Here is a 23,767-nt window from a genome sequence, read left to right as displayed (position 1 = left end):
AACCTGTAGTTCAGAAGAAACTTTATCACACTTTTGCATCAAAAAAAAAAGTGCTCTAAAGTTATGAAAACAGCAGGGATGTGCACACCAAATGATCACTGTGTTTAGTTGGCTGACACAGGCCAACTGATGAGAAATTGAATTTAATATTTTTCTTTTAAGGCTAGCCTAGGCTACATGGTACATTCTATCATACCTGCAGTATGGAGTGAGACCCCATCACAAACCAAAAATAAATATGAGTAAATCAAATAATGCCTCTATAATTTTCAGAGCCTCTCTATGGAATCTAATCAGAAGGGAAGGGAAGTAAAGGAATCAAATATGAATGTGATGAGAGCTAGGGAGTTGGCTCAGCTTAACACAAGACCTGGGTTCAAGCCCCAGCATCACATAAAAGTCCACATATGAACACCACTGTTGGAGAGTCAGTGACAGGCTGCTTCCTGGGGCTGCCAGCCAACCAGGATAGCCAGGTTATTGAGCTCCAGATTCAGTGACAGACCCTGTCTTAAATTGTTTTTAAAAAGCTAGAAAACAATTAAGGAAGACATCCAGTATTTACCTCTGTCCTACACACACACACACACACACACACACACACACACACACACGTAAGCATATGTGCCACATACAAGCATCATGCACAAATACCACAGATTCAAACAGCAAACAGCAAATAGCAAATATTCTGGTTTCTAAAACAGACCAGGTTTCCCAAGTTTAGGTGGTGAGGCATACTTATGCAAAGCACTGTTTGAGGATAAAGAGTTAGAATGAAGAAAATTGAGGTCTTGACCTCAGAACAGTGGGACCCATGGGATTTGTAGTGAGACTAGGTGGTGCCTGTAGCTTCTGCCCAGAATCTCCATTCACCAAGCCTAAAGTCCTCCTGCTTGGTACCACTGCAGTTTGTTTGACTGTTCTATTTTCTCTCCCTCTCCCTCTCCCTCTCCCTCTCCCTCTTCCTCCTCCCTCTCCCTCCCTGCACAACTACAGGGAAAGTCAGGGGAAATCAGCTCTCTCCTTCTACCTCATTGGCTCTGAGGGTGGAGCTTGGGTCCTCAGGATTAGTGGCTAAGTCTTTATAAACCTGCTGCACCATTTCCCCACCCACATTATTTTTTTAGGAAGTAAACTATTGTAGGTTTTAGCATGTTCTCCGTTGACACTGTTGGCAGTTATCTTGTGACATGCTTAAAGAGCTAATTTCATGATGTCACCAAACTGGAGTCTATTCTGGAGACTAGTGTAGAAGTGTTCTCCTAACCTCCTTTTTCTTGCCTTCCATGGTAAATGGATTTTTCTAAATTAAGTAGCTTTAATATGTGTGATACTCAGTAGGGTTTTCCTCGTTCTTTCACTATCATGAGAGCAGATGCTAACAGCTTCTGTGAGGCTGCAGCAATGCCATCTTACCATACAGCGAAGCTCTTAAGGATTCCTCTGCTCTCTCTCACCGTGCTATCATAGGAGCAGAGGACCCATTAGTACATATCATGTCCCTGTGTCCATCTGTATTACTGCTTGCTTAAAGATACTTGCTTTGAGGCAGTGTGGTATGTGCCTGTAATTCCGGCATTATGGACATGGAAGCAGGTAGATTCAGAAGTTCAAGGCCAGCCTCAGCTATGTGGAAAGTTTAAGGCCAGACTAGGCTACAATGAGAATCCATTCTAGAAAGCAGCAACAACAAATATAGTTTCTTGAAGTCAGTACCAGATAATTTATTTCTTTCCTCCTTTTATTTCTGATATTAAGAAAAATATTCTATTCCTTTGTAAAGAGAGTACTCAAGTGTGAAATTTTGCTTTGGGTTCATTAATCAGATTAGAGTGGATAAAAAGTGAAATGTTTCCTGCTCCCGGGAGAAAGGGGCATTGTAGGCAGGTAATGGTAGATCAAAAAAAAATAAGGAAAGTTTCAACTTTAAGACAGCACCCCACTGTGCTACAATGACAGCTCTTGCCAGTACCATTCCCAGAGTGTGTGTCTGAGTGTTACAGTACCAGCTCATGTGTAGGTGAAAGCAGACCGTGGTGGAGAGCTAATGAGAGCAGAGCTGAGTTAATGGTGTCCGGAAGAGACATGGTGCAGCCTCATCTCCTACCCTTCCTTCTTTGGTCCCCTGATTTACTGCAGCTTTCTCAGAGTTGACGCTTCCCTCTGCTTCCTCCTCAGGTTTAAGGGACGTACTCCATGCCATCCAACAGTTAACAAAGAAAGAGTACATCTGTTTTTCTCAGCTAATTTTACCTCTGACTGTTGATGACAGGGATGCATTAAAAATGACTTTCAAGTACAAATGTGGCAGCATTAGGTTAGACATTTAAGGCTATAGATCAGCTACAAACAGATTCAGCTTCCCTTTGAGCATTGACTCAGCAGATAATCTAGTCGAGAATACTTCAGTTTCTCACGTAGTTCATTAAACAGGGGTTACCTGTATCCATTTTCAAAGTGAGCAGAGAAGTACAAGGTCAGCCAAGGATGTCTTAAATCAAAGAGATAGGAATTGGTATTATATCCAAAGAGACCATCTCAAAGGACACGCAGGGGAGATTGAATGGACCCCAGTGGGACACTGAGTGCCAGAAAAAAAATAGCAATTGCAAAGACTTATTATACACTGAATTAATTTTTAAAAAACCCACATGTTCGTAGTAATGCTTCAAAAAATATATATCAAGAAAGGAGTGGTCACAGGGGCTTAGAAAGGAAGGGCAGCTAAAAGATACAGGAAGGAGAGAGCAGTAAAAAAAATAATAATCCATCTTTACAGCTCTCATTGAACTCACTAATCCAGGCAAGAATTGCTGGGAGTTGCTTAAAAATAGTCTCTCTGCATGGACCGAAAGTGGCACTTCCCAGAGCGGCTGTTAATGACAGAGAGGAGTGGCACTTGACAGTGAAGCACCTAGGAAGTCCCCACTCCAATCAAGAGACCAAGCAGCATCCTCAACAACAGTGCACCCACATGATGCGGGATACCTGTTGTGACTGGCCCAGCAGGTCACAGCACCCACTGTGTGGCACTCCTGCTGAAAAATGTTTTATGTGCATCTCATTATGATGACATGGAAGGACAGGAGATGAGGCGAGCATATGCAGCAGCCTTCGAGGCAGTTGGTATTATGAAGAAAAGCTGCCCTGGGGTAGGGAAAGAGGTAGGTGGGTGGTGGGTTAGATAAAAATAGTGAAGGACACATTCTTACACAGAAGGAGCAGTTCTTCTCTAGGTCCTGGACCTAACGAGGAGGGATGTTATGTGATTGAGGACAATTGAGGGAGACTGATGTCGGCATATGCCAGCACATAGAATGTAGAGGCAGGAAGACCAGGAGCCCAGCATTAGTCTTAACCACACTGGGAGTTTGAGGCCAGCCTCAGCCGCATGTGACCCTGTCTCGAAGAGAGCACAAACAGGACTATAGTGTGCAGTTGCGAGCAGAGTGAACACAGACTATAGTATATGAATTACATGCACGTAACGCTGTTTAATTTCCTTTGATTTACCAATCATGCATAGTTTCAGAGGACAATATCGTTCCTGGGATGATCTCGTAGAGGCAAATAAGGAAGAAATATAAAAATATATTAACTTTAAATGCTTCTACCATGATAAGATGGGTCAGCAGATAAATGTGCTTACTGCCAAGCTTGACAATCTGAGATCCTTCACCAGGGCCCACATGGTAGGAGAGAATTGACTCCTGGGCTGATCTTTCACCTCCACACATGTGCTATGGCATGTATGCATGCGCTAAAGCACATGAGCACATGCACACACACACGCACGCACACACCACACACACACCACACACACACACAAATGCAATAAGTAGTTCCAACAAAACCTGTGTGTGTAAAGGGCGGAGGGGGGGCATGAAAGGAAGGAAGTACAGTACCTTGGAGTGACAGCATGCAGCCCGCTCGCTGAACATGAGGGAAGGGCTTGTGTATTACTGATTACTCTCTTGTTATAAAATTGGAGTGTGTAAGTAGTGGAAGGAGAAATTAGATGTATACATCTGAAGAATTTAATGTTCAGAGAAGTGGACGCCAGTTCATGAACCCTGCAATCACACAAATGTGAGACAGAAAGGAAAAGCATGGGCATCAGGTGAACGTATCTGACTTAAAAGTTTGCTCACTTTTTGTTGTTTTGGTTTTTGTGTTCCGCTGTTTCTTCCTCAGTGCTGGCCACTGAAGTCTTGCACATGTTGGGCAAGTGCTCACCCACTGAGCAGTGACCCAGCCCTGAAAGGATTCTTCTTCACAGTAGATTGAGCCCTCACTATCTGACCTTTGTGCAGAATGCTCCTTTTGGTGGCAGTGGCTGTAATAATAACAGTTTTGTTAGCTTGAAATAATGATTCAAGTCACTCATTCATTTACCAGAATGCTTCAAGGTTACCTTTCCCACCAAAAGATGTTCATTTCCTCTTCCAATAGATTCCTGGAAAGTAGGGTGGGAAGGAGGTGCCCACAGCAAGCTCTTGAGCTCATCCATAGGCATTCTCCTATTTCAGCCCCATTTGTACGATTTTTAGATGTGTTTTTAGCACAAAGCTTATGCTGTTTCACAAAGCACCCTGCTACATCTTTAAACTTTCCAGCTGGGTGTGGTGGCAGTCCCTTAATGCCAGCACTCAGGCAGAGCCTCGAAAGACCTTTGTGAATTCAAGGCCAACCTAGTGTACATACCGAGTTCTGGAACAGCCAGGGCTGAATATACCCTGTCTAACAAAAATTAACCACAAAATCCCTGGGGTTTGTAATAGCAGATGCTATAATAAATGTGTTGGCCATTAACTTATAAAAAGTGTTTACCCCCAGCTTAAGCTCTAAACTCATTTGTAAAGTTATTATAAGGGTAAATCTACTTACTTGACCAGCATCTTCTTGTAGTTGGAATGTGTGAGCCTGGGGTAGACCATTGATGTCTGGTATCCCACTAAAAGCTGCTGCATTTGAAGTTCAGCCCTCTGTCACCTGTTGTTCTGAGAATTTTCCCTTCATCTTAACTGGACTGGACCAGTTCTTGAAGTCAAATTTGCTGGCCTACTAAGGAAGTGCTAAATGTCTGACAAAAGGTTTTTGTTAAGTAGGACAAGCACTAACACTGTTAAGTTCATATTTATTAGGATCTTGGATTCTAAAGAACACTGTCCCATAAGTGTTAGAAGGCAACTTCTCTGGAAAAAATTGAATTAACAGTAGCATTAAAATACCTGTTGGTGTAAAACAACCCTGAGTCATTTTAAGAAGTCTGTAGATTTGCTCCTGGATATTATAGTATACCATTGTTTAAATCCTCAAACTCTTCTGATCTACTGGGACACTTCATCATTAATACCCAGCAGAAGTTGGTCCTGCAGAGAATATCAGGAGCCTTCTGTTAGGCTCCTGTGGAGTAAGTTCTGACTCAGAGTAGTGACCCTGTGTCCTTTCCAGAGATTAGATTTGATTCTGAACAAACATTTTGAGGTGTTACTAAGCAGTTTGTCTTATTTAGGGTTTTTATTGCTGTGATACAGTATCATGACCAAAAGTAACTTGGGGAGAGAAAGGGTTTTCTTCAGCTTCCTGGCCTCAGGTCACACGCCATCACTGGCTGGGGGAAGCTGGGGCAGGAATTCAAGCAGAAGTCATGAAGGAGTGCTGCTCACCCATTTTTTCTTCATGGCTTGTTCAGCTTACCTGCTTCTACACCCCAGACCACGTGCCCATGGTGGTACCACCCGCAATGGGCTGGACACTTCCTTATCAGTCATTAATTAAGAGCATGCCCCACAGGTTTGCCTACAATTGTGTTCCCTTCTTCTAAGATAGTTTGGGACTAGGGACAACCAGGACCATTACTAAAACCATTCTTGAGTGCCAAATGCTCATGTTCCATGAGCCAGCTGGTGACACACCATCTAAAGGTGTGCACTAGAGCAAATCCAGCAGGGGACTTACTTTACTTACTGCCATTCTGCCTCTCCTCCAAGAGGAATCAGCAAACAGTAGGGATTCTGGAATCTGTGTAGAATCTTGAATAATCTTAAGCATTATAAATAGCATAACAGCCACTGTGACCAGCCATCTTTCTTTCCTTCCTCTTCCCATAGGCACCATCATGGTGTGAAGGGACAGTTTCCCACGGTTACACATACATCTGTTCATGAGCAGCTAGCTGAAGGTGTGGCTTCCTGGCTTTGGAATGTACATAGCTGGCATGCCAGTGTATATCTTTCTGAAACTCTGGTGAACAGTGATGATTTCGTCATGTCATTCTATATGGTTTTCTGTTTTTAGCTGCTGTTCCATCATTTACCCTTGCATCTATGAGCCAGTGTTTCCTGTCTGTTTCATTTATGCATTCCCCAACAGTGGGGTTTTAGATCATTCCAGATATTTTTCAGTTAAAAAAAAAAATCTACTTTTCACTTAATCTCTCCCAACCCTAGTCTTCCCTTTGTAAAGAAAAGGAGGAAAAGATTATATTCACACACAGTCAGGACCAATCACTAAAGCTAGTGAGGTTAGCATGGTGCAACATGGCATGTTGGTGCTGTAGTAAACACTTTATAGTCTGTATCTTTTTTAATCCTCATAATAATTTATTTTAAACTAGAAAACCAGCCTGACACTATAAAAGCACTGATCCAGATTACCTAACTGAGCCAATGGGAGATCCAGAGTTTGATCCCATTTCTTGGATGCCTCTTTCCCCTTAAAACTCCTTCCAGTCTCAGTGTAGAGATGGTAACATCAGGTCAGCCTAAGTGAGTTCCAAAGACATAGAGATATGAGAGTGAATGGTCTTCACCTTGTTGAGTTGTCAGTTACCATGGTTTCCACTCTTTCCTTCTTTCACTTTAGGATATAAACCAAGGAAAAGGCTATTCAGTGTTGCTTGTTATGATCATGGTGTGTGTAATTGGGACAGAGGACTTCTCTTGATGACTTAACCTTTCAGAAAGAGAAAGCCTACGATGACCTATGAGACTGATTCATCATACTAAGAGCTATAATCACACGTCTGTGGATGCTCCAGGGGCTTATGTGCTAACACAAGCATAGTGATTGAAGTTTTGAAAATATATTTTTGTTCTTTCTCCTTTCACTTAGCAAAGATTTTGTGTGTGTGTGTGTGTGTGTGTGTGTGTGTGTGTGTGTGTGTGCGCGCGCGCGCGTGCGCACTCACTTGATAGATCATAAAATGAACAATGTTTGAAGAAAAATGCTTAGTGAGTATGAAATTAGAATTCTGAGTGAGGCTTTCCCCCCAGTATTGCCCGAGAACCTTTCTCTGTGTGCATGATGGCAGGGGTCGTCATGAGGAATGGCTGTTACTTACATCCTCCCTGTCCTCTGCAGTGACACACGCTGTTTACGCATATAGCCTGAGGAGCTCTGTAGTTTCATTTCATTTTATGTTGAGCATAAAATACAGAACTAAGAAAAAGGCAGCCTCAGAGAGGCAGAGTAGGAAGCCTTCCACAGCATGTCTTCTAGAAGCTTCAGAATGATTCTCTGTCACCTCAGGCTATTTTCAAACACTGTGATGACTCAAGTGCACCTTTTAAAATAAATTAAAAATCATAAGATGTGTTAACAGCTGTTAATGGTGACCAATGGATGTGGAGTTTTAATGTAAAATGTTAAGTCCCACCAGGAAATATTTAGTTGCAGTTTGACTGGTTGACTGTGTGAGATTCCAGCATCAGACCTGTAAGAAGCTTTGATAACTGAGCGAGAGAATTACAAGTTCTTATCTCCTGAAATGCAGCAAAGAGCTAAGAGGGATATAGATGGGCTTTCAGGAAACATCTGTGTTTACCAAAAGATACCCAGTCCTCACACTCCTGCAGGGATGAGGAGAGTCCTGTGTGGGGGTTTTCTAATAGCTGTCCTGTGTTCTGTCCATGGGGTGCCCTGGCAACTGATGATGTCACTGAGGATTTGGAGACATACTTAGAAAAAGAGTTAAACTCTGTGTGTAAGAACATTGTAGTTCTCAAGCTGTAAGTGTGCTTCTGCTTATTAGAAGCTAGGCTCCATGCTTTGTGCAGTTAACTTGGCACCACTCTCACCCTGCTCCTTTGCTGCGATGGCTTTCTGTGTATTTTAGCTTTTTCCACTTTGTAAATGCTTTCCCTCCCTTTTTCTTGTGACGCTGTTGCTTTGTCTCTCCTCCATTCATATTTTTTTCTTTCCCTTTGCTGCATGGAGACTCTCTGCTGTACAAGTGTAAGTATCCTCCAGTGGCACTGCAGTCCCTGGCATTGCTGGCTGGCACCGTTATGCTCCATTTGCTTCTGCATAGCCTGGCTGGTCTCCCGGGAGATGTTGTCATTCCATTAGCAGATTCTGAATGAACTAGGCAACAATTTAGAGATGGGATTGGGGTTTACCAGATGGTTCAGTCTTAAATAAACCAAGGGGTGAATTGAAAAATCTCCCCAGCTGGATGTCTGAGAGTAAGAGAACTTGGATGAGGAGGATGCCACATTTTGTGGGGAGGGAGGTAGTTCTTAAGACTCAAGGGCAAAATGCCCAAGTATTTTTCATTCCTGTCATATTGCTAGTGGCAGGCCCAGGACTATAGACAATTGGCATTATGATTTGTTTCTCATGTTGGATTTTTCTGATCTGCTTCTCAACTAGTATTTGTTTTGTGAGGGTCCTTTTGCCTTAGAAAAAGAAGAAAATAATTTTGGTTTTGAACTTGGAATGAGAGCATTATAGACTACTTTTATGCAAACTTGATACCAAAAAAAAGTGCTTTTAATAGGGAAACTACCTTATCCTACCTTCATGGTGATTCAAGCAAGTTAAGTCTCATTTTTAAAAACCAGCATGCTTAGGGATCCCCTGCAAAAGTGGGTCTGAGAGAGGGAAACCTGCTGAGGACCAAGTTCTATCATTATTTTGTAAATTGTGGTTACATAATTTACAGTGGACAAATCTTTCTTGAGCTATAAGCAGAATAGTTTTACACTCATTATAAAAATTAGATCCAATGAGTAAGATTTCCAAGTAATGTTGATAACCATGCTGCTTTTGGTCCCTTCGGAACCAGCCATGGAATGCTGCTCACATGTAGAGCACAGTACAGACATACTGGCACTTTATGGTGTCAAGATGGGAGAGTCTATATTTAGGGGTTCCTTCTAAAATTGCATTTTAAAATGAAGATTTAGCATATTTTTTCCTTTTCTTACTCATAAGATACATTTTTAAAAGTTCTGTCTTGGCTTAAAGCTAGCCCTGCTCCTTCTGCTTCAGCTGTCTGTGCCCTTCATCTGATGAGCAGTTTGTGAAAGTCGCTAAGCCATTGACAAGTGGCCAAAGACAGCAGATGAGAACTAAGGTGTAATCTCAAAGAATCAACCCTTTCCTTTCAGGACGAAGGGAGAAAAGCATTCAGAGTTCTAAGAGGGACCACTGTTGTCCATACTTCCAGGACACAGTTTATCAGCCTAACCGATGTGAGGAGGAAAAGCAGTACAAACACATGGATGTCTAGAGAAGCTGATTATTTGTTTCTACAAGCTGCTACAACAGCTCTTGTGCAGAAAACCAGCCCATCCTTACATCTCCTCCCTTAGGTTCTATGTAATAGAACCATAAAGCATTGCAAAGAAAAGGTCCATCTTGTAAGAGATGAGGTTGAGAGATAGAAGTGAAGCCCCTGGCATTTGGAGAGTCTTTCGTTGTTTTGAGATAGGGTCTGGTCTGTAGTTCTTGACTTCAAACCTGCAGCAGTCCTGCTGCTTCAGCCCTTTGCTTGGTGGGATCCCAGGCTTGAGGCAGTACTCAGCACTTGGTTACACTCTCGTTAACAGGTATAAAAACCAGCTGAGCTCCCTTTAGCCAGGAACCATCAGCCCTTTTTAAGTATGGCAAAACTTGAGAGCTAACACAAATAGTGAGATCAACAAAAGACTTTTGTAGGAAATGTAATTAGCAGTTCTCAGCTTAGGTCATTCATGTGTAGAGTGGTGGTGGCTTTCCCCTTAATCCTAGAACTCAGGAGGCAGAGGCTGGTGTATCTCTATGAGTTCCAGCCCAGCCTGCCTACAGAGCGAGTTTTAGTACAGCCAAGGCTACACAAAGAAACCCTGTCTCAAAAAAACCAAACCAAATCAAACCAAACCAAACAAAACAAAACTAGTTATTGATAGTGTAGAAACACAATGAAATGTACTAGACAGCATTTCCCCCGATATTTGAACTTTATACCAGGCTTTTGATATATTGGAAAACACAATAAGAAGAAGAAAAGTAATTTCATTCTAATACATGTCAGCCACTTAAATGCCCAGCGACTTTTATGTTTTAATGTGTTTCCAAATCTAGGCTAAGCTAAACAACTTATTACAGTCAGGTCACTGTAGAAGTTTGGTCCTGGTTCTTCATTCCAGCCCCATGCTCCTAGAAATAAGACTCGGACTCAAAATATATTTACAAATGCATTGATCACATAGCTAGGCTCTTCTCTGACTAGATTATAATGTATTATAACACATTTACTCTAATCTATATTCTGTCATGTGGTTGGTTACTATGTGTCCATCTTGTCACACCCAGGTTGACTCTCCCATGCCTGGCTCTGTCCCAGAATTCTTTCTACCTCTGGGAAGTCCCTACACTTTCCTATAGGTTTTTTAATTGACATGTGATGCATCCACACAATACACAAGATATTCTCTTTACAGATCACCAAGTTTGCAAATGAGTTTCTTTTTCTAGATATTATCTATCCTTTATCTGCACATGAAATTATGGATGTATCCCTTTTCATATATTAAAGCTAGTGTACTGATATAAAATGCCACAATTTTGATACATTTCACATGTACTTGTTATCTACCATAACGGGTTTAAGGAGAAGGAACCTGACCTAGGTTGTTTGTTTATTTGTTGGCTTGCTTGTTTGTTTTTATCCATGAATGTTCTCTAAAACCAATTCCAGAAGGAAACAAATCTTCAGGTCTCCTGCACACATGCATTTTAAACTTCTTTCCAAGTTATGATTCTTTGAAAGAAATTCTATCCCAAGCTTAGTTTTTGTTTTTGTTTTTGTGTGTATTTTAGACAAGGTCTTGTGTAGTCAAGGCTCCTCTCAAACTTCCTATAAGTTCCAGCTGGCTTGAGTTTGGGATCCTTCTGTGCTGGGATCATGGGCGAATACCATATGCCTGGTTTCTGGCTTCCCTGTAGATCCTTTTCACACTGAGATTGTGTGTAAGGTTATCTATCTATCTATCTATCTATCTATCTATCTATCTATCTATCTATCTATCTATCTATCTATCTATCTGAAGAATTTTGTTAGAGGTTTTCCTTATAAATAGACCCTGTTGGAGGTTTGCTTAGTCTGAAAAGTGAGTTGCTTTCCAAGGCCACTCCACTGCTCCCATGCAACCTGTGAGTTTCCCACACAGTCTGGCCATCTCTAGCAAGTCACGCTGGCCTGTCAGGAAAGCTGTTATATGTGGGAATCTCATCACTCAGCTTAATCTCCCTTTTCTCCCAACATTAAATAGTAGCAAATGGGTATTTTCATTAAAAGTCAGGTAACAGTTGAAACTGAAGAGTTGTTTGCCTTTCCAGGCCCATGTGAACCAGTTTATTCATTATAGAATGTAGAACTTGAGGAAGCTTTTGATGATTACTGTTATGCCAAAGTATGCAACATTCTTTCAGCTTTATTTGTCTCTTAATTTGTGTGTGGACCAGTTTTTTAAAGCAGGTGCAGTGGTACCGCCTAAAATCCTAATATTTAAGGGTCTGAGGCAGAAAGATTGTGAGTTTGAGGCTAGCCTAGTATGAGCTTGTCTCCAAAATCCTTACCTATTCCTCCCTCCCCAAAAGAGAACAAAAAATGAAATATAAAGTTAGTATCGTGCTGTTTTAAACACAGCTGCAGTCCATTATCTGTATTGGTAGCAATGGCCGAGTAAGAAAATCACTGGGCTAGCCCCTTCTCTGGTTCCAATCCTGGCCCAAGTCCTCTGACAGCTCAGATTAATTAGCATTTATTATCTATCCCATGACTTGATGATGACCTTCAAGTTTATCTGTGTATCGGATGCCCGAGGTGCTTCCCAACCTCAGCCTGTATGTATGTTCTGAGGGAGACATCTGTGGGTGGTGGTGGATCATCCACACTGGGTGGCAGTGCCAGTGGTGATAGATGACCCAAATTGGGTGACAAGCGCGTGCGGTGGTGAATGGTTCACACTGGGTGACAAGCGCGTGCGGTGGTGGAAGGCCCACTAGATGACAGATGTGAATTGTGGCCAATGGTTCATGCTTGACTGTGTTCTCAAGTTTGACTTTGCTCTGGGCTTTGTTTTCTAAAGGACTCTAGCAGGATCTAAGGCGTTTGCTGAGAAGTGCCAGCTGATAGTTTTAAGTGGTGGCACACTGTCCTAAAATTTTGACGACACACTGAGAGACAAAGAGTTAAGCTACCTAAAGCGTTGAAGTGACAGAGGTTGCATTCAGTGTGCCTGCACCAATGTTGCTGTGACAACCGACAATTACAGTCCTGAATAATCTCTTTCAGTGCTTTGTGACTGATTTTTTTACAGTCTTTGAGTCTGATTCTTTATCTCCATTTTGACATTCTTGAGTATGGCTTGGAGTTACATTTTCATTCCCTGTTCTTTTCAGCTGTGGGAATAGATTTTCTTAACTGGTTAGGGGTGGAGGATAAAGGAGCAGTCGGCTGAATCACTTGTGAAAGTTCTAAACATTTAGAAATTTGTCGGTGCATCTCCTGAGTCAACCTAGCAGCTGCTACAGCAGAGTCATTATTAAGTAGTGAAACTGGAACCTGTTTTACCCAGCTGATCCCTGGTACCTTAGGGTTTGAGAGACAAATTTCCCTGCTTACCTAAGTGTTGCCTCTATCTGATTGCCAGATGACTCCTAAGTCCAAGAGGAAGAGCATCCACAGCCGAATGCTGCGGCCTGTCTCCAGGGCCTTTGGTGAGTGTGGTACCAATGCCAGCCATTTCCTTACAACTGGGAAACATCCCAGCAAGGAGTTCGCAGTCTCTACAGGGATCTACTCTGTAGCGCGAGGAAGATCTGGGTAACTGGTGAGGAGCAGTTGACCCAGAGTTACTCTCAGAGGCAGGGATGGTTGCTCATCCTGTCGTCTTTGCACTTGGGAGACTGAGGATGGACCCGAGTTGGAGGTCAGCCTGGGTACACAGTGAGTTCCAGGCTAGGCTGGCTACAGGGACCCTGTCTGAAAATCAGAACAAAGCAAAAGGTTTCTTTTTTTTTTTTTTTTTTTTTTTATTTTAACTTGAGTATTTCTTATATACATTTCGAGTGTTATTCCCTTTCCTGGTTTCCGGGCAATCATCCCCCTACTCCCTCCCCCTCCCCTTCTTTATGGGTGTTCGCCTCCCCATCCTCCCCCCATTGCCGCCCCCCCAACAATCTAGTTCACTGGGGGTTCAGTCTTAGCAGGACCCAGGGCTTCCCTTCCACTGGTGCTCTTACTAGGATATTCATTGCTACCTATGAGGTCAGAGTCCACGGTCAGTCCATGTATAGTCTTTAGGTAGTGGCTTAGTCCCTGGAAGCTCTGGTTGCTTGGCATTGTTGTACATATTGGGTCTCGATCCCCTTCAAGCTCTTAAGCAAAAGGTTTCTTGTATAGAGTTTATTATTGCTGGTGCTGGAACTGGGCTCTCTATTCTTTCTTTCCCCCTTTCTCTCTCCCTCCTTCCCTTCTTCCCTTCTTCCATCCCTCCATCCCTTATTCCTGTCTTCCTCCTTTCTTTCCTTCCTTTTATTATTGTTCCATTTTTTAGAAGGTCTGAGTATGCACCACAGGTTGGTCTGAACTCAGCAATCCTCCTCCTGCCTTAGTGTCGTCCGTCCCCAAAGCTGGGGTTGTAGTTGTACTCTGCCTGGCCTGGCCTTTAGGCATTTTCTAACACATTCTTTGTATCACCCTTTGCTTTGGGGTCTGTTTTCTTTCAGAAATGGAGTTTGATCTTGATAAAGCCCTGGAAGAGGTGCCGATTCACATCGAAGACCCGCCTTTCCCATCAGTCCGGCAGGAGAAGCGAAGCTCAGGCTTGATCTCTGAGCTGCCCTCAGAGGAAGGCAGGAGACTGGAACACTTCACCAAGTTAAGGCCCAAGAGGAACAAGAAGCAGCAACCTACACAAGCAGCGGTAGGTGTCCACAGGGCTCCTCAGACCCCATGTCCTTTCCTCCACCTTCTAAAGGTTCCATAACCTTAAATAGTGCCACCAACTGGGGATCAAGTAAAGTGTTCAAATATGTGAGTTTACACATTTTCCATTCGCATTGGAACCTTCACAGACAATGACAGTGAATCCCCAGAAGTCTTTGTGCCAGCTATCCGAGCTTATGCACTCTCAGCTTTAGAGCAGGTGGAGACTTGTGGGAACAGGCTTAGGAGATGCTTAAGAAGGCATGAGAGTATTGGGGTAGACTCTGAGGTGGACAGTCACTGACTAAAAGAGAACAAAACAGTTTTGTGTTTTGACCATCAGTTAGCATTCCATCTGTGTTACTTGGGGTTCTCTGGAGGAACAGAACCAACAGACAATAATATCTATGCATACTAAAAATGGATTTACTAGAATGGTGTCCACAGTAGGGGTTTTGTTTGCTGAGACAAGATCTTGCTTGGTGCTTCAGGCTAGCCTTGAATTCACTATGCAGCTCAGGCTGGCCTAGAACTCAGTCCTCCAGTTACCCTTCTCAGTATTGGATTACAGGCATGGGCCACCATCCTTATCCCTTCATCTTCCATTCCTGGTCGATTTCAATGCCTTTTCTCCATGTGTAGCTGTCTCATAAAGAATTGCCTTTCAATTTTCCTGGGCCTCCCAGGCCCATTGAGCATTCTCCTGTGTTGCTTTCACTTGACATATTTCTGACTGGTTTCCTCTGGGTGTTGGTTTTCTTTGTTGCCGTGGGTGGCATGCATGGTGTGCTCATTCAGCTTCCTGAAGTGCTTTATCTGGGCACATTTGGTCAGCGTCTCCAACAGACCCACATGCCGTCACTTCCTTCTGTCTGGCTCCTCCTGGCTTAGAAAGACAATTCCAGGTGTTTACTATGCCCCCGAATATTTTCTGCTCAGTCACTGGTGAGGGAGACAGAGGTTATCTGAACTGCCGTTACCTCACAGGGCCCGTTTACCTTCTAGCCATTCATAAATTAACCTGTTAGAGAGTCCACATTCATCTGAGATGCATGGCAATCAAGGACTTACCTGAGAAAGCTGGCACACTCCAGAGGCGAGTGTGCTCCTGCCTATGCAGGGTGATCTCTGCTCCTTCTCCGATGGTCCTGCTGCTCTTTGCATCTGATACTGATTGTGGTTGACAAAAGGGACTTGAATCGCATCACATCATTCCCTTTTACTAGAAAATGAACTAACGGAATCGCATCACATCATTCCCTTTTACTAGAAAATGAACTAACGGCATGTGCCTTTGGGCTTGAACTCCACTGACCTGATTCTATTTATCATAGTCTGGGCTTCCCAGCACAGGTCCACCGGAGCTTCTCTCCAACCCCTGCCTTTGAAAATTCCTCCTGGGCTGTATCGAGCCATGCTGGGTGTTTCTCAACCTGTCTCCTCTGTTCTTTGTTTCTAAAATGACAGGGCTGCGTTAGAGGGCTTGGGAGGTGCAACCAAGGCCTATAAGCCGCTGCTCCTGAGGGAAGCTGCACTTTGTACTTTCCGCCTCTGGAGCCTCTGCTCTTTCCATACTACTGGGGACCTCTGGGGCCAACTATGAATTCTGTCTCAAAGCAGGAATAACTGGTGAGGCATTTAGAAGAAACTATTCCTAAGGTATTCCCCTGCCTCCCCAGTCCTGGGATTATAGTTATTGTTTTCCTTTGTAGCATTTTGCGAACATGAACTTTTCACAGCCTATTTGGTCCAGTCATACAAATCCCCCATGAGGCACTGCTTACAGTGTCTTCTGTAAGCCTGTTTCCTGGGTGAATGTGGTAATACATGACTGAAATCCCAGCACTAGTGAGGCAGAAGCAGGAAGACTGCTACAAGTTCAAAGCCAGCATAGCCTGATCCACATAATGAGATCCAGGCCAGCCAGGGCTACTAACAGACTGCTCTGAAACCTATCCATCCCCGTCTATAGCTATACCACATTAAACATGCCTGTCGTCAAAGCCTATGCCCCACAATCACCAGCGCCATGTTCAGCATGTCTGTAAGCCTATTTCTTCCTCACTAGGCTATAGTTCTACACCTGGCCTCAGGTCCTGTAAATCACATGATCCCTATTGTGATGAATCATGGCCGTGTGGAAGGTTGTTGAATCCAGTAAGAGTGAAGGTACATTGAGTCAACTGTGGAGTGAAGTCATGTTTCTTTTCAGGTCTGTAGCATCAACATCATCCCCCATGATGGAGAACAGAATGGCCTCATGGGCAGAGTGGATGAAGGTGTAGATGAATTTTTCACCAAGAAGGTGACTAAAATGGATTGCAAGTAAGTTTCCAGTCATTTCATTAAAAACAGTATTTCATTCTCAGTTAAACAGCTAGTGGTTATAATGCATCTAGGCATCACAGTCTCACAAGAGATTTACTGTTTGGTTGCCTATTCTTCATTGGTGCTGCCTGGGAACTTGTGAGAAATTCTAATTCTCAAGCTCTTGCCACTGATCCACTGAACAAAGAATTGTGGGACCTGTTCCATACCTGTGCCCACCCATCACATCCAAGCCACATATCTGCTAGGCCAGGGGCTTTCCTCATAGTCATCTGGAAGATTTTGTTCCAGGGCAGTGAGCATCACACACTGACATTGCAGCCTTTGAACTTGTTCATAATTTGATCTGTTGGCAGTTTGGGCAGTAAAATGGCAGGAGAGGTAATGCTGGGCCCTCTGACTTACCCTGTTGTGTTGGTATTGACAGTTTGACAGGCTCTAAATCGCCTAGTCCACGGACAGCCTCTGGGCATGCCTATGGGAGATTGTCTAGATTAGGATCCTTGAGATGGGCAGATGCAGCCTGATTGCTGGCAGCTGTATTGCATCTAGTCCCAGACTCCAGGGAAAGGAGAAAACCAGCTGAGCATGCTCTCCTTCCTGTAGATGCACAACTCACACTGTACCTTTGACTGTCCCTCAATTGTGGACTGCACCTTTGACCTGTGAGCCAAAGCAAACCATTGCTTCCTTAAATAACTTTTGTCTTTGGGCATTGGATCACAACAAGAAAAATAAAGGATGTGTCCTCTGAAGACATTCCTCTGTGTTTTCTTATCACTAGGATGCTGTTTCCTTAGAAGATAGGTCAATGATACTTTCACTTGAGGTGCCCACTTGCTTACAGTCCTAGCATTCAGGAGATTTGGGGAAGGAGAATTACTATAAGTTTGAAGTGAGCCTGGGAAACAGTGTGGCCTAGTGAATTCCAGGCCAGCCTGAGCTCTGTGATCCTGCCTCAACCACATCTCAACTTAAAACCCTTCTGTCTTTATACATGATTTTTCTGAAGTTTTATTCCATCTGTAACTAAAAGCTGATACATCCCAGAGCACAATCTGAGTTTGGATTGTTTGTGAAGAATGCTTCACCTTGGAGATGAAGTTCAGAATGTATTAAACCTTGATAGTCAATGGCTGGCAGGCGGGAGAGCTAGGGAAGGGCTCGCCCGGGCTGTGGATTGATGAGTCTTATCTAGCCTCTACAGGATGGCACAGTGAAAATGAGTCTCATATCCATGGCAGCGGAGCTTAGAGACACTTGTAAGCCTTAGTACCTAATTATTGGTTGTCTTTTACACTGGCCTTGCAGCTTAACATAGCATAACTTGGCAGAAAGACCCACTGATATGTCATTTATTCTTGGATAGTTTTTTTTTTTTTTTTTATAGTGCTTTGTCCTCACAAATTAATTCATGCTGATTGCTGGCTTCCTGCCTTTCCTTTTTTTCCTCCCCCCCCCCATACAAATCTGCAGTATAAACCTTCAAGGGTTTGCTTGAGTTTTGGTTGTTCTAGAATTCAAGGATTAGAGGACTACATTTTCAACCTTACAGAACTAGGAACACCAACACGGACAGAGCAAGATGGAGAATTCCCTCTCAATGCATTGCTGCCACTTCAGACAAAATTCTGTTCACAATCGCTACCCGGGTCTTTTTTCTCTTCTTGTCACTTCAGAGTCTTTTATTGTTCTAGAGTTTGTTGTTTTTTATCGTTTGCTTTGCTGTTTTATTTTTGAGACAGTTTTGCACTGCACCCCATGCTTGTCTGGAATTTACTAAGTATCCCAGGGAAAATTTATACTCTTTTTTTCTTTTTATCTTTATTAACTTGAGTATTTCTTATTAACATTTCAATTGTTATTCCCCTTCCTGGTTTCCAGGCCAACCTAGCCCCTCCCCCTCCCCTTCTATATGACTGTTCCCCTCCCCATACTTCCCCCATTACCACCTTCTTCCCAACAATCACATTCACTGGGGGTTCAGTCTTGGCAGGACCAAGGGCTTCCCCTTCCACTGGTGCTCTTACTAGGCTATTCATTGCTACCTATGAGGTTGGAGCCCAGGGTCAGTCCATGTATAGTCTTTGGGTAGTGGCTTAGTCCCTGGAAGGTCTGGTTGGTTGGCATTGTTGTTCATATGGGGTCTCAAGCCCCTTCAAGGTCTTCCAGTCCTTTCTCTGATTCCTTCAACAGGGGTCCCGTTCTCAATTCAGTGATTTGCTGCTGGCATTCGCCTATGTATTTACTGTATTCTGGGTGTGTCTCTCAGGAGAGATCTACATCCAGTTCCTGTTGGCCTGCACTTCTTTGCTTCATCCATCTTATCTAGTTTGGTGGCTGTATATGTATGGGCCACATGTGGGGCAGGCTCTGAATGGGTGTTCCTTCTGCCTCTGTTCTAAACTTTGCCTCCCTATTCCCTGCCATGGGTATTCTTGTTTCCCTTTTAAAGAAGGAGTGAAACATTCGCATTTTGGTTATCCTTCTTGAGTTTCATGTGTTCTGTGCATCTAGGGTAATTCAAGCATTTGGGCTAATAGCCACTTATCAATGAGTGGATACCATGTGTGCTTTTCTGTGATTGGGTTACTTCACTCAGGATGATATTTTCCAGTTCCATCCATTTGCCTATGAATTTCATAAAGTCATTGTTTTTGATAGCTGAATATCATTCCATTGTGTAGATGTACCACATTTTCTGTATCCATTCCTCGGTTGAAGGGCATCTGGGTTCTTTCCAGCTTCTGGCTATTATAAATAAGGCTGCTATGAACATAGTGGAGCACGTGTCTTTGTTATATGTTGGGGCATCTTTTGGGCATCTATATGCCCAAGAGAGGTATAGCTGGATCCTCAGGCAGTTCAATGTCCAATTTTCTGAGGAACCTCCAGACTGATTTCCAGAATGGTTGTACCAGTCTGCAATCCCACCAATGGAGGAGTGTTCCTCGTTCTCTACATCCTCACCAGCATTTGTTGTCACCTGAGTTTTTGATCTTAGCCATTCTCACTGGTGTAAGGTGAAATCTCAGGGTTGTTTTGATTTGCATTTCCCTTATGACTAAAGATGTTGAACATTTCTTTAGGTGCTCCCCCATGCACTGGGGTCCCAGATGGCGTTAGGTGTTTTCCTCTGGAGTCAGAAATGTGGGCAGAGTGTAGTCTCTTCTGGCTTCCCAGGTGTGTCTGCCCCTCTGAAGGTTTAGCTCTCCCTCCCAAGGGATTTCGGTGCAGAGAACTGTTGACCCGTTCCCTTCAGGTCCAGGCGGTGTCTGGACTGCAGGGGATCTGCCGTTCGAGTGCCCCTATCTTCCGGTTCCCAGAGGCCGTATACAGTTTCCTCTTGGGCCAGGGATGTGGGCAGGGGTGGGCAGTATTCGTGGTCTCTCCCGCTCTGCAGTCTCAGGAGTGCCCACCTGTCCGGGTGGTGAGCTCTCTCCCCCAAGGGGTTTGGGAGCAGTGAGCTGTGGGCCGGGATTTGCGAGGTTGGGAATCCCGCTAAAAACCTAAAAACCGAAGTATCTGGTCCCAGAGGAATTTTGCCTCTGGGTGTCCTGAGTCCACCAGGCAGGTCGCTTGGAGCAGAAAAGTTGATCTTATCTGTGGTCCCAAAGCTCAAGTTGCTCATGGGGGGGGCTGCTTTTGAGCTCTCCGTGAGCGCAGCAACCAGGAGGGCCTGTTCTGCCTTTTCTCGGAGCCCCTGTGCAGCAGTTTCCCAGATGGCGTTAGGTGTTTTCCTCTGGAGTCAGAAATGTGGGCAGAGTGTAGTCTCTTCTGGCTTCCCAGGTGTGTCTGCCCCTCTGAAGGTTTAGCTCTACCTCTCACGGGATTTGGGTGCCGAGAACTATTGGCCCATTCCCTTCAGGTCCAGGTGGTGTCTCGAAAATTTATACTCTTAGTCATCCTCCTGCCTCAGCCTCTCACGTGTTGGAGTTCCAGGAATACATTGCCACATTCAGAAACTTCAGAATTTTAGTACAGGCTATCTTGGCCTACAGTCACTGCTGATGAATACATCAAGACAGCTGTCCTGACTCCATAGTTACAGATGCCACGGCTGAGCTCTTCAACTTAGAACAGTAGTAGTGGGGAATGTGTGAGCAGTGGATGTGGACCAAGTGTTCTGATCCATCTGATCCACCATGACTTCCTCTCCTGACCAGTAGTCTTGTTCTCCCCTTGTCTTTGAGCAAAATCTGTGTACCTTTGTAATATGTAACATCTGTTTTCTTAAAAGATGTTAGTCCAGAATTCTGGTCATGTTTCTATGAGCAAGGATCATATAGCTCACCTTTCATCAACTATCAATGGGACCCACAAGAAGTTGTGATTTTTTTTAATTACATTTTGTTATGAAAATGAGTTTCAGTTAGGCATTATGGGACATGGTATTAGTGTAAAGAAAAGCATCGTTGACCCTGTGGCTTGAAAAGTGAAAATAACATTTGGTAAATCGGCTTTCAGCCAATCCTCCCCATGCCGCAAGCTTCCCAACCACGTCCACTTCTGGAAGTACCTGTTCTGCCATCCGCTGCCCCGGAGGGTTCAGTGGCTCCTGGATCCCTAGTTTATGTTTCAGTCGCTCAGATCACAAAGCTGTTTTGTGCACATTGGTCTTCCAAGTAGTGTTCCTACTCTCACCTGTGTAGTTTGGGGTTTTTGTTGTCATTCCTTTTGCATTTATCCTTGGCTCTAGTGTTGATGGAGTTTCTGAGGAGCTACAGGGAGAGCCCCGTCTCCACTTTGAGTGGCAGGTCCCTTGTGGCACTCATTATGTTTGTTTTTTGTTTGTTTTGGGTTTTTGTTGTTGTAGTTATTTTGTTTCCCCACTTATCGAGTTTTATTATTTTTCCTGAAAATGTATCTCAAAATTTAAGTTTATTCTGTCTAGTTTTGTGGTCCAACTGTCCTTGAACTTCATATAACTGAGGCTGGCCTTGAATTTCTGACCCTCTTACTCCATCCCACAAATGCTAGAGTCAGGGGTGTTGCACCAGCTCCCTGACCTTGAGTCTTTTGTTGCTTCTTCCAGCAATGTGTTCCATTTAAGCAAAGATCCAAATATTTGCCAGGATGGAGCACCAAAGACTGGATTTCACCAATTACCTAATAATTACTGATGGTCAAGGAAGCCCTTTTCAGTGTCCCCTAAATTAAAAGGGCAGTTGCCCAATTATGTCCCAAGACAGCCCAAGACAGTTCACTCTTAAGCCTTTACTGTTTACAGAGCACAAGGCTGTCTTCAATTCTGCCCAACTCCTTCGGATTTGCTCTGTGTGCTCACTTTCCTCATTGGTAGCTGTGAGGAAGGTCCTCAGTTTTTATATTTCTAAGCCCAGACTTAGCCTTTTAAATGCTACGGAAGGTGCCTGTTTATGCAGTGCTCACCTTCATGTTCGTTGACTGAGTCCTCATGGAACTTCTCTCCACCACCAAGCCAACAGTTTCTATGTCTTGGTTGTGGTGCAGGAGGTCATCCACGCGCTGTTCAGATACCCACGACCTCGTAGAAGGAGATGAGAAGAAAAAACGGGATTCTCGAAGAAGTGGCTTTCTCAACCTAATTAAATCCAGGTCCAGATCTGAGCGGCCGCCCACGGTCCTGATGACAGAAGAGCTCTCCTCCCCGAAAGGGGCCGTCCGGAGCCCACCAGTGGATACCCCCAGGAAGGAGATAAAGGCAGCTGAGCACAATGGTGCTCCAGAACGCACAGAGGAGATGAGGACACCGGAGCCCCTGGAGGAGGGTCTAGCAGAGGAAGCTGGCAGGGCTGAGCGCAGTGACAGCAGGGGCAGCCCACAGGGTGGCCGGCGCTATGTGCAGGTGATGGGCAGCGGGCTGCTGGCGGAGATGAAGGCTAAACAGGAGCGGAGAGCAGCGTGTGCGCAGAAGGTGAGGGAAGGGGCCCTTTGCTTGGATTTGTACGTTTGCTTCTTTGTTTTTATTGGAGAAAGAGGTACAGAAAAATAGTTTGTTGGTTAGATAGAAATGTAAATGCGGGAGAGATGGCTCTGTGGTTATGGGCACTTGTTGCTCTTATAGAGGACCCTGGTTCAGTTCTCAGCACACAGTTGGTGGTTTAGACCCATCAGTAACTTCAGTTCCACGAGACCAGATACACCTTAGGGGCACCAAATACACATGAGGGGCACATGCATACATGTGCAAGTAAAACACTCAAAAAATAAACCTTACAGAGAAAATGTAACACCTAAAGATTTATTCCCAATGATTGGAACCACCGGTTTGTCTTCCCTGCCCTCGGCGGGGCTTTGTTTGTTTAATCTGGTATTTGCTTGGAGACAGGGTCTCACACAGTAACACAGGCTCACCTCAAACTCACTTTGTGGTCTAGGCTGGTGTCAGATTCTCTATGTAGCACTGGGTGGCCCCAAACCCCTGGCGATCCCCCTTGCTCAGTCCCCTGTGCCTTCCTTGAGGTTATTGTCTAGCACTGAGCTATACTTTTGAGAGCTGAGGGACTTTAAAGGTATGCCCCACCTGTGGCTTCCCTGTGCATTTGGTAGAAGCCTGCAAGAACTGGTCCGCAGACAGGGCTGGCTCAGGTGAATCTGAGCAGAGATGCTGAAGGTGGCTAGAGATGGCAGAACAAGGGACAAAGAACAGGTGGCAGGCAAAGTCATTGCAGGCCTGGTGAGGCCTGTGCAGTTCATAGCTTAAGCTTTTTCCAGGCTTCAAAGTCCTTTGCCAGATTCCCATTTAAATTTCAAAAGGAAAAGCCAGGGTCTCTGATAGAACTGATTAGCTGCTGTGAAGCTTCATTAGTTTAGAAGTTGCTAGGTCTCTAGGATGAGCATATAGCTTAGGGGTAGAATGCTTGCCCGGCATGTGTTGGGAGCCCAAGTTCATTCTCCAGCACACCAAAGGAAATTTTTGAAAAAGGAAAAGAAAAATGTTGAGTTTCCTCAAAATTCAGCTTCAAGATAGTTTCCCTACCTTTCTCCCTTCCTTTAAGCTTAGTGGTACTAGAGATTGAGCCCCGCCCACAGGGCTTTACACAAGTTCATCTGTCAACCTCCACTCAACTGCATTACTGTTTTGAGTTTCCTTTTTGGAATTCTGTCTATTTTCTTCTACAGCTTCTTAACGGAATGTATTCTTGTAATGGTTACTAAGATAAATGTGCTCAGGTTGTATGCATGGTCCTGAGCTCTAGGTAAAGTTCCCCAGAGAAGGGAGGCAGTGCATCTCTTGTGCTCAAGGCATCAGAA

General features: G+C 44.1%; 1 protein-coding gene across 11 annotated transcripts in view; it reads left to right on the top strand.

The window, feature by feature from the left end:
- The window catches only part of Carmil1 (capping protein regulator and myosin 1 linker 1), a 279,741-nt gene that overhangs the window by 239,941 nt on the left and 16,033 nt on the right, over window positions 1-23,767 (top strand). For 7 of the 11 annotated variants that reach the window (XM_032884200.1, XM_032884194.1, XM_032884197.1 and 4 more), the window contains 5 exons: window positions 8,224-8,241; window positions 12,927-12,993; window positions 14,005-14,201; window positions 16,416-16,528; window positions 22,004-22,427. In XM_032884200.1, coding sequence (XP_032740091.1) covers window positions 8,224-8,241; window positions 12,927-12,993; window positions 14,005-14,201; window positions 16,416-16,528; window positions 22,004-22,427 — 819 coding nt within the window. The remainder of the gene's footprint in view (window positions 1-8,223; window positions 8,242-12,926; window positions 12,994-14,004; window positions 14,202-16,415; window positions 16,529-22,003; window positions 22,428-23,767) is intronic. The other 4 variants (XM_032884196.1, XM_032884198.1, XM_032884195.1 and 1 more) reach the window with 1 other exon arrangement.

Source organism: Rattus rattus, chromosome 14 (genome assembly GCF_011064425.1).
Source record: "Rattus rattus isolate New Zealand chromosome 14, Rrattus_CSIRO_v1, whole genome shotgun sequence".
NCBI classification, from domain to species: domain Eukaryota; kingdom Metazoa; phylum Chordata; class Mammalia; order Rodentia; family Muridae; genus Rattus; species Rattus rattus.
Note: the sequence above shows the minus strand (reverse complement) of the source record. Positions and strands in the feature narration are given on the sequence as shown.